This window comes from Rutilus rutilus, assembly GCF_951802725.1.
Source record: "Rutilus rutilus genome assembly, chromosome: 24".
Lineage (NCBI taxonomy): Eukaryota > Metazoa > Chordata > Actinopteri > Cypriniformes > Leuciscidae > Rutilus > Rutilus rutilus.
The window spans coordinates 18435984-18454670 of NC_140228.1; the positions used below are offsets into that span (position 1 = coordinate 18435984).

Genomic DNA, 18687 nt, shown 5'->3' on the forward strand with positions numbered 1-18687 from the left:
GTCTGGTGGCTACATCCTAAATAAAAGGAAGTAAAAGTTATCCTGTTTTATTGTTAGATCTGGAATGGAAAGTTAGTCACCATCAGACATAGAAATGGGAAGTGTAATAAAAAGTTTATCATAAGATGAAAATCTAAGTTCAGATTTTCATGGTTAGTAACATAATTAATATTATCTAATTAATTCCACTGCAAAAGATAGATAGATAGATAGATAGATAGATAGATAGATAGATAGATAGATAGATAGATAGATAGATAGATAGATAGATAGATAAATAGATAGATAGATAGATAGATAGATAGATAGATAGATAGATAAACGGAGATAGATAGATAGATAGATAGATAGATAGATAGATAGATAGATAGATAGATAGACGGACAGAGATAGATGGACAGAGATAGATAGATAGATAGATAGATAGATAGATAGATAGATAAACGGAGAGAGATAGATAGATAGATAGATAGATAGATAGATAGATAGATGGATGGATGGATGGATGGATGGATGGACGGACGGACGGACGGACGGACGGACGGACGGACTGACAGACAGACAGACAGACAGATAGATAGATAGATAGATAGATAGATAGATAGATAGATAGATAGATAGATAGATAGATAGATAGATAGACAGACAGACGGAGAGAGATAGACAGACAGATAGATAGATAGATAGATAGATAGATAGATGGATGGATGGATGGATGGATGGATGGATGGATGGACGGACGGACGGACGGACGGACGGACGGACGGACAGACAGACAGACAGACAGACAGACAGATAGATAGATAGATAGATAGATAGATAGATAGATAGATAGATAGATAGATAGATTTTTTCTTTTAATTTACCAACCCCAAACTTTTGAGTGGTAGTGTAGATGTTCTACTTTGATCTCTTTTACCTTTAGAGTTAGAATTTTTAGGCTTATACAAATAAGGGCACTACAGTAAAGTGGATGAATAAGACCATAATCTGTTAACTCTGACTGAACTCTGACACTGTGATCCAGTTCTACTCTTCTGCACTTCCACTGTAAACAGACACTGGAGGCTGAAAGCTGAACTCTTCCTGTGAGAGAGGCAAACATTTCACCAGCACCATTACAGCATCACAAACTTCTTTATTTACAGTAGAAAGCTTTTATTAAATAAATCAGGACGCTCGCCTGCACTCATGCAGGAACTAAAACAGTAATACACTTTCTTTACTCCACACCTGTTTTACAGACGCCTGTAAATGTGTGTGTATGTGAAAAGGTCTGCAGATCGTAAACTTTCAGCAGGAAAAACATCTGCTCTCTTTTACTGCAGACTTTGCTCTAGTAGTCAACCGGTTATAATGCCATTGACAGATTATTTTGAAGTAGATATATTAAAGGAAATAGACAAATAATGGCCAATATATCAGTCTAGCTCTACTTTAATCATATGTATGTGCATGTATGTGCAAGTACGTATGTATGTGCATGTATGTATATGTATGTATATGTGTGTATGTATGTGTGTGTATATATATATATATATATATATATATATATATATATAAATGTGAAAATGGAAAATATTCTGTTGATTTCCCCAAGGAATTTGTCAGTGTCTCCTGCCTCGGGCTTGCTGCTGTCTGAGGGAACAAGATCATCCATGAGAACTTGCTGGAACAGAGCGAGTCAGATTTAATCTGGATTACAAATTGATGAAGGAGATAAAAACAGATTCCCCCTGAAGGCTCTGTGAATTCTTTTGTATTGTCTTGAGGGTTTATCAGTCTCATTACCTGAACATGCTGCCATTGTGATCAGGGGAGAAGAGGCACACCCGTATCACATTATCTTACGTTTTTTTATGCTTTCATTATCCGATTAAAGTCAATTATTCAAGTAAAGGATGATGCTGAAGATGAGCAGTACTTCTTGCCACCCTACCTGACACTCATCCTAAAATTTGACAGTGATTGACAGTTGGAATCCATCACCCGGAAAGCCTCAGGGTTTTGGAGGATCTTATTTAGTGGTGTATAGAAAGTACAGAGAGAGAGAGTGTAGTGTGTGTGTGTGTGTGTGTGTGTGTGTGTGTGTGTGTGTGTGTGTGTGTGTGTGTGTGTGTGTGTGTGTGTGTGTGTGTGTGTGTGTGTGTGTGTGTACTTGTACAACTATATTTGTGAGGACCAGTTTGAGTTTTAGACCATTGAAGTGAGGGCAAAGAGAGTAAAGTGAGGACATTTTGGCTGGTCCTCACTTTCTGAGAGCCTTTAAAGGCCTGTTTGAGGGTCAAGACTTGGTTTTAGGGATAAGGTTATAATGAGGTTAAGGGTTGGTTTAGGGTCAGGGTTCAGGTTAGGCACTTAGTTGTGATTGGTAAGGTTAGGGTAAGCGGCTAGAGATTGCATTGTGTCAATGAATGTCCTCATAAAGATAGATGTACAAAAATGTGTGTGTGTGTGTGTGTGTGTGTGTGTGTGTGTGTGTGTGTGTGTGTGTGTGTGTGTGTGTGTGTGTGTGTGTGTGTGTGTGTGTGTGTGTGTGTGTGTGTGTGTGTGTGTGTGTGTGTGTGTGTGTGATTAGCACCACCACCAAATGAAATTGGAATTGCAAAAAAAAATTTGGATTGTTTCCAAATGTTTCCTCATCACCTCTCATGTCTTCCATTGGTCAGTCAACATGATAGCCCCGCCCCAAACTAATACCATTGGTTGATGCAGTGTTGCTAAGTTGTGTTGGTTTGGATCCTCAAACAAATGTTTGGATGACAGTAAAAAAAATAATTTAAAAAACCCTACAATTGTACAAGTCAACTTTAGCTTGTTTTTATCTTATTAAACATACTTTTTGAACACAAATTAATAGTAGGATGATCGTATTGTGTGAATTTCGCTTTGTGTGTGTGTGTGTGTGTATGATGTAAAATTGTGTGTAAGATTCATTTATCTTATTAAATGACACTATCATCCCTTAGTCAGTAACTGTCTGCAGTAATGCAATATCCCCAGCCACACAAAAGAGCACTGTCCAACCAGAAAGAGAGAGAGTGGATGGAGAGAGATGTACATTGTTTTTAGAGAGAGGAGATGAAAGTTCATGAGTGGGAGCACAGATACACATTCCTCCATAAATCCATTACTGAGCACAACCCTACACCACTGACCCCAAACGCACCAGGATACACACACATCTCCTAACTAAAGACGCATGCCCTGTTCGGGTTACAGCCGAATGTCAGGCCACTGTGTCCCGTGACCAGGAATTGCAAGTTACAGGAGGTGAAGAAGACTGGAAGAGAAATAAAGAGTGTTTTTACAGGGGAAAGAGAGAGGGATGTGGTTAAACTTCCTCAGCATTGGTCAATGTGAGTTTTTTTTTGATCGGAAGAGAAGTACTGTGTGGTTTGGGAGATGAGGAATTGTGCTGTTGAGGCTTGTGGTTCGGGGAAAGTAAGCAGTGGGAATATGTGTGATTAGGAAGAGCTTAATCAACATATTGCAGAAGGTCACTGGTGCTTTGGCATGAGAGGTGCTAATGTTGATTATGGCTGGCTCTACGGATTTATTATGGCTGGTTTGATCAGTTGGTGGGTATTTGGGCATGTGATAGCTGGACAATTTTAATAGATTTAATGGGTTGGCTTTGGCTTTTGAAATGGAAGTATGTCTAGAAGAGTTTGGTTAATGTCCTGCACTGTATATAGAGATATTCTATGAAACGGGTACCTATTTACATTATTTATGATTATTGTAGCATCTCAAGCTGAATATAAATGTTATATTTTCTTCTTCCTTAAGCTTTTGAGCTTGATCTACCAAACTTGGCATACACCTATAGCTGGTCTGACTCATGTTGCTGTTTCTTTTCTAATTGCTCCGACTTCCAGTAGCAAGAGGCCAAAATTCCCCTTGCTCAAAATGGGCCAAGACTCCAACTGTCAAACGTTTTAAATGTAAAGTCACTTTACACCTAATAACAAACCATGCTATCAACACTTTACTAGCTACATGCTAACAATGCCTAGGAAGATTCTAAAACATGCTAGTATGTAAAAACATAAATGGCCTTAAAACAAAACTCATCTTTATCATCAAGTTTATTGTAATATATTGTGAGATATAATTATACAGCAGTATATTTAGAAAGATATAAGGTTTTACAGTTTAAAGCCACAATGAAATCAAATGTGAAGTTTTTAGCTTTTAGTATTAATATGTTACTGTTATCTATAAGTTAGTGTGCTCCAAAACAATGACTAAATTCGCATTTTGAAGATATAAGCATTTAAAACTTACAGTCTCTCACTTCCGCCAATATGGATCAATGATTTTGATGACATCACGCTTCTCATCAGATTTTCTGTCCAATCAAATGCTCTCTAGAATCTACAGTGCCCCTCCCCCAAATACGCTAAAGCTGAGTCTAAATTTGGTAAATGGCACATAGTACAATATAGAGTTCACCTTTGAAAGAATAGTATTGGAAAAGTTAATTTCTTTATAAAGACAAAAATATGATGCTAACATGGTTGACACATAACCTGGGGAAACAGCTCCAAGTTTTTTTAAATTACACATTATGTCAACTAAAATCTAAATATATGTTGAGAGAGAATAAAGATCAAATGCCATCCTGCATAAATGCTGTTCATTCATATCTTTTTTTATTTTATTTTTTATAATAGTACAACCTATTGAACAAACTGTACTTCTGTTTCTCATAGGTCTGTTAAAATAAAAATAGGGTCTACCCTGACATAAGGAATAATTAGCTTACAAAAAACAACAATAAAAGACATACAAGTGTGTACAAGAGTTTCTTTCCATTCCATGTGTAATGCATTAGCTTTCATATCTGTCTGTCCGAGCCGAACTATTATGAATTACTCCCTTCATGACAGATATTCTTATGTATTTTTGATCAAATGACAGGCTTGAATAGGATTATAAAAGATATATGAAACGTTTTAAAATACCCTTCATTAAATAATCTACTTGCTGTGGAGCAGCCGCCCCCATTCAGCTGTTGGAGGATTACAGTTCTCCCAATCACTTCACATTAGACATGCTCTTCAAAACAGTAGTATTTGACTTTTATAGCCAGCAACAGGAAACACCACAAATAGGGTACAAAAGCACAACTGTTGCACTTTTAAACCAATAAGGGCACAAATCAAGTTTTCTTTAGAAAAAAAAATGTATACCAATGTTAGATAAACTGTTACATATAATAAAATAACCATAGCATGAAAAGTAGATCTTTTTAAGCAAATGAAAAATCTGTAATCTGTAACTTTTCAACCCTGTTGCCAAATTTATTTTTTTCCCTATGATTTATAAGAAATATTTTATAAATTAAAGTCTTTCAATGAATAGTGAATAGCATTTGATGCCACATTATTTTGTACCGATTAATAACAAAATTTAGGCTCAAAATGTGACCCTGTTACTTGCAACCCTGTGAATTAAAAATATTTTATTTAATTGTGTTTTTTTCTGGACTGGGTCTATTTCTAAAAATTACACAGTCATGCAAATCTTGGTTTTAAACCGTATTCAGCTGATCGCATTTTGGTAACAGGGTTGCACAAATTGCAAACCTGGAACACAATTATTAAAAAAATGCCTAAGACGTCATAGAACATTTAGTTTAACTTCCTGACACCATTTTCTAAACGGTTAAGCACTTCCTTTCACTGACATTTTTTTGAAAACCAACAAAATCTTGTCTTATTTTCTTACTTTATTGAAAAGTGGCAGTACATAGAAAATATAGACAAGAATGTTAACATATAGAAAGTATAAAAATGCAATTGAGAGAAGGAGAGAGGAAGTAAGGATCTAGCACCTGTTGGCGAGGGGCCCTCGCAAAGCTTTACATGGGAACGTTAACGTCACCGTCACCTTTTTAGGTCTGGGAATGAGGACACACACACACACACACACACACTCCCACGCACTCAGCAATGCAGCGGGCTGTTTTCAATTGACAAGTTTCTACAGTTGATCACGAGTGCTGAGAGTAATCCCGACTCCATTAAAGTAAACTGCTAAAGCGTCTTTCACTCATGTGAAAGGCTGTGGAGTCTGGCCAACAGCTGTTCTCTACAGACAGACTCTCAAATTTAGTGTCTATAGGGTCATTGTATTGGAGAGCATGGCAGAACCTGGAGAAGAGAATAGGAAAGACTTGCCTGGGGAAGGTAAGGGCTGCGTGACACTAATGTAGACGTGATAAAGCAAGGTTGCAATAACAGGGTTGAGTGTTTGCTGTATGAAACAGAATTTCTTGATTTTCTTGTTGACTTACTTTGAGATGTGTGTACAAGTGTGTGTGTGTGTATAGCTTAACAGTTATAAATAGACTTGATAGATTGCTGTCCTGTGACACTACTAGGGGTATGGGGGAGGAGGATGGGCTTCAGGACTTATCAGCCTTACACTCTTACACTTAATAGTCAGTAATACTATTGATTTGACTGCATTGACACTATTGGATGAGAACAAAACTTGAACTGGATTGAGCTGGATGATGACACCACCTTTTTTTTCTGCAGAGCTGCTTTATAGTTGATTTGACTTTGTTTAATAATTGACAAATTTTGCCAAATCAACAATGTTATTGAACTGAACTGAATCAACATTGAAGTGATTGGAATTGAATCACGACACTATTGTCTTCTGAGAGCGGCTTATCTGAACTGAACTCATTTCATATAGGCTATTAATAACTTTACTCCGTTATTGAACTGAACTGAATCAACACTGATCTGACTTCAGGTGAATAATGACACTATTGTCTTTTTCTAGAGCTGCTTTAAGCAGAATTGAATTCTGTTTGCATCACTGATCACTATTTTCCCAATGTGAAGCTGCTTTGAAACAATCTCTATTGTATAAAGCACTATATAAACAAAGCTGAGTTGACTTGACAATTATATATATTTATTCAACTTTTGATGGGCTTTTTTAGACAACAGAACCTATTTCAAGGTCTCGAGCCACCAGGCACTGTTGTCGTGCAAATGAGCGGGCCGGAGCGCGTTAAGGGTTTTCTGTTAGAACGGTGTCGTGTAAGCGGCCTCTAAGTTAATATCTAATGATCTGTGCAACGGAAGTGAATCAATCAAAACTAACTTTAGCTGGACAATAACCTTATTCTAGAGCTGCTGTAAAGCCCAAACAATCTCTGTTACTGTAATTTCATATTATCACTGTAAAGCTGCTTTGAAACATTCTATATTGTTAAAAGCGCTATATAAATGAAGGTGACTTGACAACAGGAGTAATTTGGAGTGAACGTTGGCCTACTGTTTCTCACCTATAGAGAAAACAATGAATCTCTTGGGGCTATATCTCAAAATCAGTGTAAATAAGTACTCATTATTACGAAAAAATTGCCCATGTTAGGTACAAAACATCTGTGTGCCAGTTTCACAATAGAAGGCAATACATCAGAGAGACAGGTCATTCCCAACAGTAGTTTTGCTGACACAGTCTTTTCTCCTCTGCACTTCTGCAATTCTTTTAGCGGCCATTACTCTGTAAAAACGCTAAACATGACTGAACGTGTTTGTGTTATTTTAGCATTCAATTTTATTCACCTCAGAAAGTGTTAGATAAACAGCACATTTAAATGTTTCAAATGATATTTGAATATGTGCGTGACTTGTGGGTGTGTGTCACATTTGTTATGAGTAAATAATCAATGCTAGCATACTGTGCAGTTAGCTTTGTTAGGACATGTTTGCTTCTTTCGGTTTTTGGAAACTTTAGCTTGGGGATGATCAACCTGACAGCTTTATTTAATAAATCACACTGTCTTGTCCTGACAGCACTCCTTGAGAATCATCTGTCTGTTATATGTAAAAGTTTATTTAGCCTGTGTGTGTGTGTGTGTGCGTGCCTACATGTGCATATTTATGTACACCCATATGTAAAGATGAGGTCTACAAAAAAACAAAAACGTTCTCATATATTTCGCTAATCGTTTCATTTCATCTCTTTTTTTCTCCCAGAGCCTCTGAAGGGTAATCTAAAGGTGACTTCCAGTGAAGACGCAGAGCACCTGACCCGTAAACAGCAGGTTGTCTCCACTAACAGCCCTGGTTTCCGCTGCGAACCCAAATCCGCCCGGGCAGGGGCTCCACGCAGACACACTGTGGGCGGAGCGCGCAGCTCACGGGAGATCCTGGCCATGCAGCCCTCAGATATGGACAAAAAACGAGAGGCCTTTTTGGAACATCTGAAGCAGAAGTACCCACACCACGCCTCCGCCATCATGGGCCATCAAGAAAGACTACGAGAACAGGTGAAGCCCACCGTCGATACTGTTTGTTGTGACACTGTCGGCTCCAGAAGCCTAGACTTTGTTCGCTAATGTATCGGATTTAGAGATGAAGTAGATGTGTGAAAAAATGTAAATAGGTGTATTTAACATCATAAACAATGTTGAATGACAGATGAATGACAGCCCTGGGCTAAATCTCATTTTCTAACATTTGTTTGTCATAATAATAGCCACTTACGCAATACTCTTTACAGAAAATTGAAGGCTAATAAAACGCCAACTCAAAATTTCATGCATCTATAATCAAGTAAAAGTCTGAGCCACTTTATTAGGTATAGCTTGCTAGTACCAGGTTGGACGTGCTTTTGCCTTCAAAAATGCCTTAATTCTAAGGTGCTGGAAACATTCCTCAGATATTTTGGCCTATAATGATATGATAGTATCACGCAGTTGCTACAGATTTGTTGGCTGCACATCCATGATGCGAATCTCCCTTTCCACCACATCCCAAAGGTGCTCAATTGGATTGAGATCTGGTGACTGTGGAGGCCATTTGAGAATAGTGAACTCACAAAAGATGATTTGAGCTTTGTGACATGGCGCATTATCCTGCTGGAAGGAGGGTACACTGTGGTCATAAAGAGATGGACATGGTCAGCAACAATCCTCAGGTAGGCTGTGGCATTTAAACAATGCTCAGTTGGTACTAAGGGGCCGAAAGTGTGCCAAGAAAATATGCCCCATACCATTACACCACCAGCAGGAGCCTTAACCATTGATACAAAGCAGGATGGATCCATGCTTTCATATTGTTTACAACAAATTCTGACCCTACCATATGAATGTCACATCAGAAATCGAGACCAGGCATCATTTTTCCAATCTTCTATTGTCCAATTTTGTTGAGCCTGTGTGAATTGTAGCCTCAGTTTCCTGTTCTTAGCTTACAGGAGTGGCACCGATGTGTCGTCTTCTGCTGTAGAACATCTGCTTCATGGTTCAATGTGTTGTGCGTTCAGAGATGCTCGGTTGTGACGAGTGGTTATTTGAGTTACTGTTACCTACCTATCAGCTCGAACCTTTCCATTCTCCTCTGACCTCTGGCATCAACATGGCATTTTCACGCACAGAACTGGCGCATGTTTTCAAGAGGATGTTTTCTCTTTTCGGATCATTCTCCGTAAACCTAGAGATGGTCGTGTGTGAAAATCCCAGTAGATCAGCGGTTTCTGAAATACTGTGACCAGTTTGTCTGGGACCAACAACCATACCATGATCAAAGTCACTTAAATCACCATTCTTCCTCAGTTTGTATCTCAGCAAATCATCATGACAACGTCTACATGCCTAAATGCATTGATTTGCTGCTATGTGATTGGCTGATGAGATATTTGTGTTAACAAGTAGTTGAACAGGTGTACTTAATAAAGTGGCCGGTGAGTGTATATCTGTGAATATCAGATTTGATAGGGTCTGTGCTAACTGGAAAAATGATTTTTTTTTTTTTTGCTGTGATGAAAGTTTTTTTGGGTATCTGTGATGATATGTAGGCTATTTGTATTCACCGCCATTACTTTGTCCTGCTGATGGTCATAAATAAGGTGTATGAGTGGAAAAATCACATGACTGAAACCGATGAATAGTAAAGTATACAAACTATGAAAACAGTGCAAAGTATCACATGCAAAGCAAATATGGCATGTTGCAATATCAGGAAAAGAAAGTAAAAATGATAATTCGCTGTCCCCCAGGGGGCGCTATGAGGCTTTCCCCAAAGCGACCCCTAGGGGACACAGCGAGTTCCCTATTCTCTGGGAACCATGGTTACATGTGTAATCTGAGACATTTTATTACCTGCAGGTAGAAGCTGAAAGAAACAATATAGTTATATATTTATCACTGAATGGTTGCAGTGATTACATTGAACTATGCAAAATCATAGTAAAAGCCACTTATCTCATTGTTGTAACAGTGTCTTGTGTGTTCTATTGGACTACCATGGGTCAGTAAAAGGTTGTCCACAGGTTTTCTTTGTTCTGGATCTTTAGGTCTGAGTTATCTGGTGGCTGTAAATAGTAAAGAAAATAAGTAAAAAGAAGAGAAACTTTTTATCTGGTCTACTTTCTCAACAAAAAAAGACCCCCAGGGGACAATAAACATATTGAGTGATGTTAGCAGTTTCTGCAGTGAATGACGCATATACCCAATATGAAAGTATATTCAGTGTATAAATATGGCATTCAGGCATTGCTGTCCTTACGCTGCACATTCTTCAGTTATGACCCCAGGGATCACCTCTCAGCCAACTCATAATATTAAATCCATTCATTATATTTTAATATTAAAACACTGGATACTGTGAAATAGTTTTCTTTCTCACCACAACCCCACAACCAACCAAACTCCAACCCCAGAGTACTTAAAAAAGTTGTAAATAGATTGACCTCTCATTCCGAACAGGTGGAGGTTTGTTTCATATTTCCCCCCTTTGGCCGAAAAAATCCATTTTCAGTGTTTTGTGTCCAGCCATAGTTGCCTGAGGTGAGAACTGAAGTCTGTGCCATATATCACACTGGCACATTTTAGCTGTACGGTCATGCCCTAAAATTTTCATTTTCTGTTCCGTTTCACATGCAAGTCTGAATGTTTAAGAAAAGTGACAAAGAAAAGTTTAGCACTGACCGAATCTTAAAGTCTACGTTTCTGGTTTAACATAACAAACGTTTCTTTTATAGCACAACCCGCTATAATCTATACATAACATTTTTGGAAGTATCATTTTGTGGTATGAAGGTTGCTTTAAAACAAAATGCTTTCTGTAAAATGCTCTCTTTTCGCTCGTTTTGCCCATACTCATCCACTCAGTGGGTCTGTGGAATGTTATTTGGATTGCCCCAGGGGGTATTAACGAGAAAAGGTGGGGGGCAGGGGCCGAACGCTTCCCACAGCGGGTGAGTGAGGGAGTGTTGCGTGTGTTTACCCCGATTGAAAACAAAAGGCTCCTCACCTGCTCTTAAAGACCTACACAGCAGAACAATGGAGGTGATTGACAGCTTCTCAAGAATGAGAGTGCTTGGCTGCAGAGTGTGTGTGTGTGTGTGTGCGTGTGTGTGTGTGTGTGTGTGTGTGTGAGAGAGAGTTTGCAACAGTGTGGGCGGATATACACAGAGAAAGACAGGGAGAGAGAAGGAGGGAGAGAGGAATTTTGATTGGTTTAGTGCCCAGTCACCCATACACTTGACCAACCGAATCTTATTTGTATAGTCAATCATTTGCTTTTACAATATTTCACACAAACCTATTATTATTAAATAATTACAGAATAAAAGCATATTTTGTTTTAAAGGTGGGGATTGTAACTAAGTCTTTGAACTGTTCAATGCTGCATTAATCAGATCATGATGCATTGGCTGTGTCATATGAGCTGTACTGAATGTTTCTGTGTTTTTATTTTATTTGGGCGTTCTGTAGCTGACACATTCGCTGACCATTGAACAACATCAGCAGGGATGTGCTGAATCGCACAACAACACAAGGAGTTTAGCATTTAGTTTAGTTGTGTAAGACTTCACCTGTCCTTCACCTCACACTAAATCAAAAAGTAGGAGAGCCCGGGGAGTGTTGCATCACATGTTGTTTACTTCAGTGGGGTTTTTTGGTGGTGTTACAAACTTTAATATAATAACAGTAGTAGAAAGCTGAAAGTGTAAATTAATGTCAGGTTCAAATAATTCTGTTCACTACTGAATAGGTTGTAACACTAGAAAACATGGTTTTAATTTTATTATGGTAATCAGATGTACTTGTTCAAAATAATTGTCCTATTTTTGTGATGATCCCAAAGGTATTTTGGGTGGAGAGTTATAGGGATTTGAAGTCACCATAGTAATGTGTGATGTAAGAACAGGCTTGGCTCAGTTTACAAGTAGGTGAGCGCGCATAGAGCTGCTGGAGGAAAGCGCGGAGAGGAGGGGCGCGCGACTCACACACACACACACTCACACTCGCTCTCGGGCACTACATTGCGCGAAATGAACTTACTCCGGGAATAGAGACTAAAAGGACATGGCATACTAGTTTTCAACCGTCCTCCAAATCATGGGAATATTGAGAATGAGTCGCAACTGAGGACGATTGTTTGAACTTGGCTGTATATTGTGGAATAAGGTATTGTAAAAATTCCTCATACTTAAAAAAAAAAACTTGCCGTCTATTTTTATCAACTCAATGCATTCGCCAGCAAGCACGCTGATGCTCGCGCGATCGTCTTCAGACTTGCGCGCAAACTTCTGAACGCGGCGCGTTCTGTAACTAGAGAAGGCTCGTGCATGTTTGCTTTTCTGTAAGTTACTGTTGCAGTAAGTAACCCGATATGCGATTCGTTCTGGAGTGTGACACGGCTATAAAGATGCGGACGAGAAGGATAACAATAGTAGGGATCTGCTGCTGCTCCCAACCAGGTGTGCTCAGGGGGCGTTCGGAGTGGTTCGTGTGAGGCTTGTACCTTTGCCATCGTTTGGATGTTGTATTTCATTGACTGTTCCATCTTGTCCGCTTTTAGATTTTAAACAGTGATTGACTTCTTGAGATGTGGCTGTGTGTTGTTTTTCCTGCTCTTGTCTGCGTGGGAAGATAGATATATGATGTGTTAAATCCTGGCTATTGGGTTTGTTTGTTGTTGGCGTGTGCTGTTTACAGTAGTTTGTAGTTTACAGTAGTTTGTAGGGCAATTCAATTGTTTGGGTCCCAGGTGCGAATAATGGGATGGGGGCGGGGCTTCTGAACGCAGAACGTTCTTATTTGGTTCCCAATGGGAAACTATGTTTGGGAACGTTCTGAAAAGCCAAACTTATAGAGATGGTTATGTGATGCAAATATCAAAATGTATTAAAGGTAGGGTAGGCAATTTCGGAGTGGCTAGAAATAGTAAGCTAGCTTTGAAAGCATAAAATCCTACCCTCCATTGCTCTCCAAAGCCACATCTCCAAAGCCACAGCAGAGTTTGCAAAGAGATGGAGTGAAATTACCTCATGTCTCAAAGCACTAGGAAAATATTAGAATAATAATTAACGTATAAACAACTTACAGAGCTCTTACTCGTACCACCTGACTGCTGCAGATTAATTTCAGTGTTGATAGTGTTGACATAGAAACGCATAAATCCAAGTCTGAGGATGTGAACAGCTACGGGTAGAAGGTCACAGGTTGCCATCTCGTAATTACGGTTACGACATGGCATGAACGCAGCATAAGCTCGTTGTTTTGGTTCAAGAAGAACTGTAAAAGGCGGCTGCTGTTTGTTTTTGACGCTTGTTGCTGTCTGTCTGCAACTCTGCATAGCCTTATGGAACGTGTTGATGATGTGTGATGTGATGCGCGGAGGTTTGGAAATATACAAATGTTGACAGGCAGGTAGGGCTAGTTGAGTCCTACCGAAGGTGTCATTGAGTATCATTGAGTTCGGACCGAATGCAATGATTGGACGAACATTCTTCCACAGAAGATACATGTTTTAATATTTAGACCACTTCTATCATTGATTGCTATCAGGATGAGGATAAGAGGATTTCAACCAGTTTAACAAAAAGTGTTTGTAAACGAATTGCCTACCCTACCTTTAATTTACAAATCATGCATTATAGCAGTGTTTTGAGATCATAACAGTATTGTGGAAGGGACCGCTCAAAATAAGTCTTTATTAATCAAAGATCTGCCCCTTTGATAATAATTTGTCTGAACAAATGAATGCAAATTGTTGGTGTTTTACTGCCACTGATGTTCATTTCAGCTGGAAACTGCGGTGAATTTTATGCAAATTTTTGGACCTTTACAAAAATATAGATAGGCACATTTTCCAAATGCGCCCATGCTGGTTAAATTAGGTATTACAACATGAAGCACATTTTTTAGGTGACCTGACAAATCAAATGTACAGCCCTTTAGACCATCAATAGGGCTGTAAAGAAGCTGTCAGCATCTACTTTCAAATGAAATGAGCCATGATAGAGTCTATTAAAAAGCCGCTTGGACCAGTTTTTAAAACTGAGACTTCTTCCTATTGCAGATTTTGACAGCTAATGCAATGACTGAATTGCTCACATAGGGCTGTACATTCTGGGTGTAAACTTGCTGTCAGACGTTAGGCTAATTAAAAGTGTAAAATTCATTTTTACATTCTTTAGAAAGAAGAATGTTCTACTAATTAGTGGTTGAATGAGACGCTATTGTTTATGTTTGAAACACCAACTAACCCTCACTAATTATACCGCATAATCACTTTCACCAATTATACTGTATTATTGAGTTGTTGGGTGTCAGAAGCATCTAAGGGAAGCTCAACATTAGCACAGTTTTCTTGTTGACGGTGCATTCCTGATCTGAGGCCAGCAGTTTTACTTAGTGCAACAACCCCGACTGGTCACAGATCAACCGCTTGGCACCTTCCCAGTTCTCCATCATTGCCGTTGTCTGCCGAGAGCAGACATGAGTGAACTGATATATTAAAATGTTCAGTTGTGGGTCATTCCGGGGTCATGAGCTCAACTGGAGACGCTGTCAGTTTAAATCGTGAGTGCAGTTTCAGTTTTGCATGTTTGGCTGCTTCATTCCCATGAATGGTCCAATTTCACAGGGCCATGCAAATACTATGGCAGCTGCTCTGATGGGGATTTGATGCTCATTTAAGCATGATGTGCAGAGGAGCCAGCCTGCTATCCACTGTTATGAGAGGTACTTCCATTATGTGGAGATGACTGTACTTTTGTAGAACAATGACGAGAACAATGGGGCGTCTTCTTGATTTTTTTTATGATGGAACTTTGCACATAACATTTGAGAGTAAGTAAATCACTGTTTTATTAACAACATCCATTAAAAAAAAAAAAAAAAAAAAAAAACTTTGTATCTTTGACCCTGTTTGACTTGATATATTGGTGACCCAATCACAAGTGTTGATGATGTCAGGCAAATCAGAGCTGTTCAGTAAAGTTGAGGACTTTTTTAAAATTTTCTGATTGGACAATTAAAATCAAGAACCAATATTTTTGTGCAGTGGGTGCTCATTTCACATTTGTTTGTCTATGGAAATGCAGTATATGGAAATAGGTGGTAAGATGATTTTGAAAGAAGTCTCTTATGCTCAAAGCGGCTTCATTTATTTAATCAAAATACAGTAAAATATTCTTGTCATTTAAAAAAAAATTGCTTTAATATATTTTGAAAGTTATTTATTCGTGTGACGACAAAGCTGAGTATTCAGCATCATTACTCCAGGCTTCAGTGTCACATGATCCTTCAGAAATCATTCTAATATATGCTGATTTGGTGCTCAAGAATGTTGAAAATTGTTGTGCTGCTTTTTTGAGTGGAAAGTGTGATATTATTGGGGGGATTCTTTGATAAATAGAAGTTCGTAGCAATAGAAGTTCAACAGAATTTATTTACTACTGTGACTTTTGATCAATTTAACGTGTCCTTGCTGAATAAAGATATATTTCTTTCTTTCTCTCACATCTCAGTTTATATAAGTGAAAAATCTTCAATTTCATCAAGTTTTTCTTTTTTTCTGAGAATGTGTAATGGTAACCCCATAGAGAAGGTGTGAGTGATGCTAAGTTTTCTCAGTGTCTTAGACAGGTTTGAAAAGTATATTTTCAGCATACATTCTTCAGTGTAGTGACTCATTCTGTTACTATTTGTCTTTTATTCTGCTCTCTGTTGTTCTACCCAAGATGAGGACCTGAGTTTGCTGAGTGGAGCCAGTTTGGTTAAAGCTGTAGTTTTAATGTTTGAGTTTGGGACCAGTGAGATTTTTTAGACCGAAATTCAGCAAGGATGCATTAAATTGATCACAAATCAGCATATTAGAATGATTTCTGAAGGATCATGTGACACTGAAGACTGGAGTTATGGCTGCTGAAAATTCAACTTTGCCATCACAGGAATAAACAACATTTTCAAAATATATTAAAATAAATAAAAAAGTTACTTTAAATTGTAATAACATTTCCCAGTATAACTGTTTTACTGTATTTTTGATCAAATAAATACTGCCTTGGTGAGCATAAGATATTTCTTTCTAAAACATTAGAAAACCTTGACCCCAAACTTTTTTATGGTAGTGTATTAAAGGGTCATGTTTCTAAAATGCCACAGTATAACCTTTTTAACTATAATTTCTCACAGTTATGCTACAACACACACACACACACACACACACACACACACTCAAGGTTAATAATGTGTCAGCACATTCCTTCCTTTTCCATTTAGACTCTTTCTCTCCTTTTTCTGATACAGTTCAAACCACCAAGGTTAGCAGAAATAGTGGGAAAACCGCCCATTTTCCAGTCAGACCATGAAATTGCTGATGACTACGTTATACTTCTTGAATGAAGCTGAGACAGTGGCAGTATTATTAAAATAGCTAGTATATTTCTATTCCTATCAGTGTATGTCTATGGGCCTGTTTACACTTGGTCACTTCATGCATTTTCTCTAATCGGATAGCTATCCGATTGTGAAAAGACCAGGTGTAAATGCCCTCCAAAACGCTTTAGATACGGATTTAAATCTGATCACTTGAACCACTCCAGGAGGTTGTTTGAGATTCATTCCAAACGAAACTGGACAAGTGTAAATGCATCTTTGTTTGTTGAATCCACCGTTTCACTCCACCATTTCACATTATATTAAAAAAATTAACATGTGAGAGCGTGTTATAGACTATATGAATGTCTAGAGATTCAAGGTTATGGGGGTTAAGATTTCAAGAGGGGTCAAGATGCAATCAGTTAGTTACTATATTAAAGTCCTTATATATTTTTGTTTTTTGCACACAATCTCTATAGTAAAATGTATAAAATGAAGAGTACTACAGTCTTATTTGCAGCTGATGCATTACATATTTTTCATGGTTTAATGCATCTAACTTGGAGCATCCTTACAGTGTAATTACACAAATAAGTCTGAGGGTAGTCTTTGGTATATCTTACATTTACTTACCATAGTAATAACAGTAAAGTAAGCCTAATTACATGTAACTAACCCTCAACCAAACCCTAATCCTACCCTAACCCTATATTAAGTACATGTTGTTAATTAATATTAGGGTTGCAAAATTCTGGGAATTTTCAAAGATGGAAACTTTCCATGGGAATTAATGGGAATTTAAGGAAATTAACAGGAATTTATGGGAATAAACTGGGAATTATCAAAGTTGAAGGTTGGCTCTTCATAGGGAACTTAAATATAGTTGAGGAAAGTATATTTTAGCATAATCTTGACTAAAACAAACAGATGCCATTCAAATACACTTGAATATCCATGCCATTCCTCAATCACATGCACATAGCACACTGCTTACTGCATGGCTATTGAGACCACACCCCCTACTGGCACTGTGCATGCCTCCATCACATGTACAGAAGCCCAAAGCACAAGACTATTGAAGGCACACATTTGAGCCTGTGGACTAAACAAAGTGAAGTAAGTTTTGATGATATTATGGGGAAATATATTTATTAAATGTTTAAATTGCAAATATCACATACAAATGTATTCATCTAGTAGATAGCAAGCTGATAAGTTAGATGCTAAATAAGCTAGCATAACTTTATTTACCACATAAGTAGGGCTGGGCGGTATGACGGTATATATCGTTACCGCGGAAGAAAATGTCAACCGTAACAGATTTTTTTATTCTGTGTATATACCGCGACATGTAAATAAGTAGGCGTGGTTAACTCACGTGCAGCGTGCGTGAGACTGAGACACTGATATTTGTCAAAGAAACATGAAGAAAGACCAAGAGGATCCACAAAAGGAATTACGTTTTCAAAATTAACGTGATATTTTCGGGGGGGGAAGGCGCAGAAGTCAACTAGAGCAGTGCAGCACAATGAAAGTTTGACAACAAGTTCATATATCAATATTCTAACAAATAGAAATAACCTTAAATAATGTATCTATCCGTCTCTTATGTGTACAGTTACTTTCAGAGTGGACGCGCAAGTGGTTGCCGTGGTAATGAATATTTCCAAAATTCCCCAGCTTAACTTCCCATGGAAATTTACCGGAAACTTTCTGGAAATTTACCGGAAATTTTCCACCCCTTTGCAACCCTAATCAATATTACTCAGTACTTAAATATATAATTACACTGTAACAATGACACCTTAAAAAAAAGTGTAACCGTACTGAGTAATATTAATTAACTACATGTACTTAAAGGGTTGAGAAGCAAACTGAATATAATATTTAAACTCTGTAAGTTGTTCCAAGTTATTGATGTTTATACTTAAAACAAGATAAGAAAATTTGTCAGTGAGGTAAGAAAAAACACATTTAAAAATTTAAATTCTGAATATGTATCTTAATATCTTCTCTAGTAAATGTATATTATT

The 18687-nt window shown here is 37.9% G+C and overlaps 1 protein-coding gene across 6 annotated transcripts in view; it reads left to right on the forward strand.

Moving 5' to 3' along the window:
* kiaa1217 (KIAA1217 ortholog) overlaps window positions 1-18687 on the forward strand; it is a 133991-nt gene that overhangs the window by 73734 nt on the left and 41570 nt on the right. For 5 of the 6 annotated variants that reach the window (XM_084399155.1, XM_084399154.1, XM_084399152.1 and 2 more), the window contains exon 2: window positions 8013-8305. In XM_084399155.1, coding sequence (XP_084255281.1) covers window positions 8013-8305 — 293 coding nt within the window. Of the gene's footprint in view, window positions 1-8012; window positions 8306-12290; window positions 12452-18687 lie in introns of those variants that run through there. The other variant, XM_084399157.1, reaches the window with a different exon arrangement.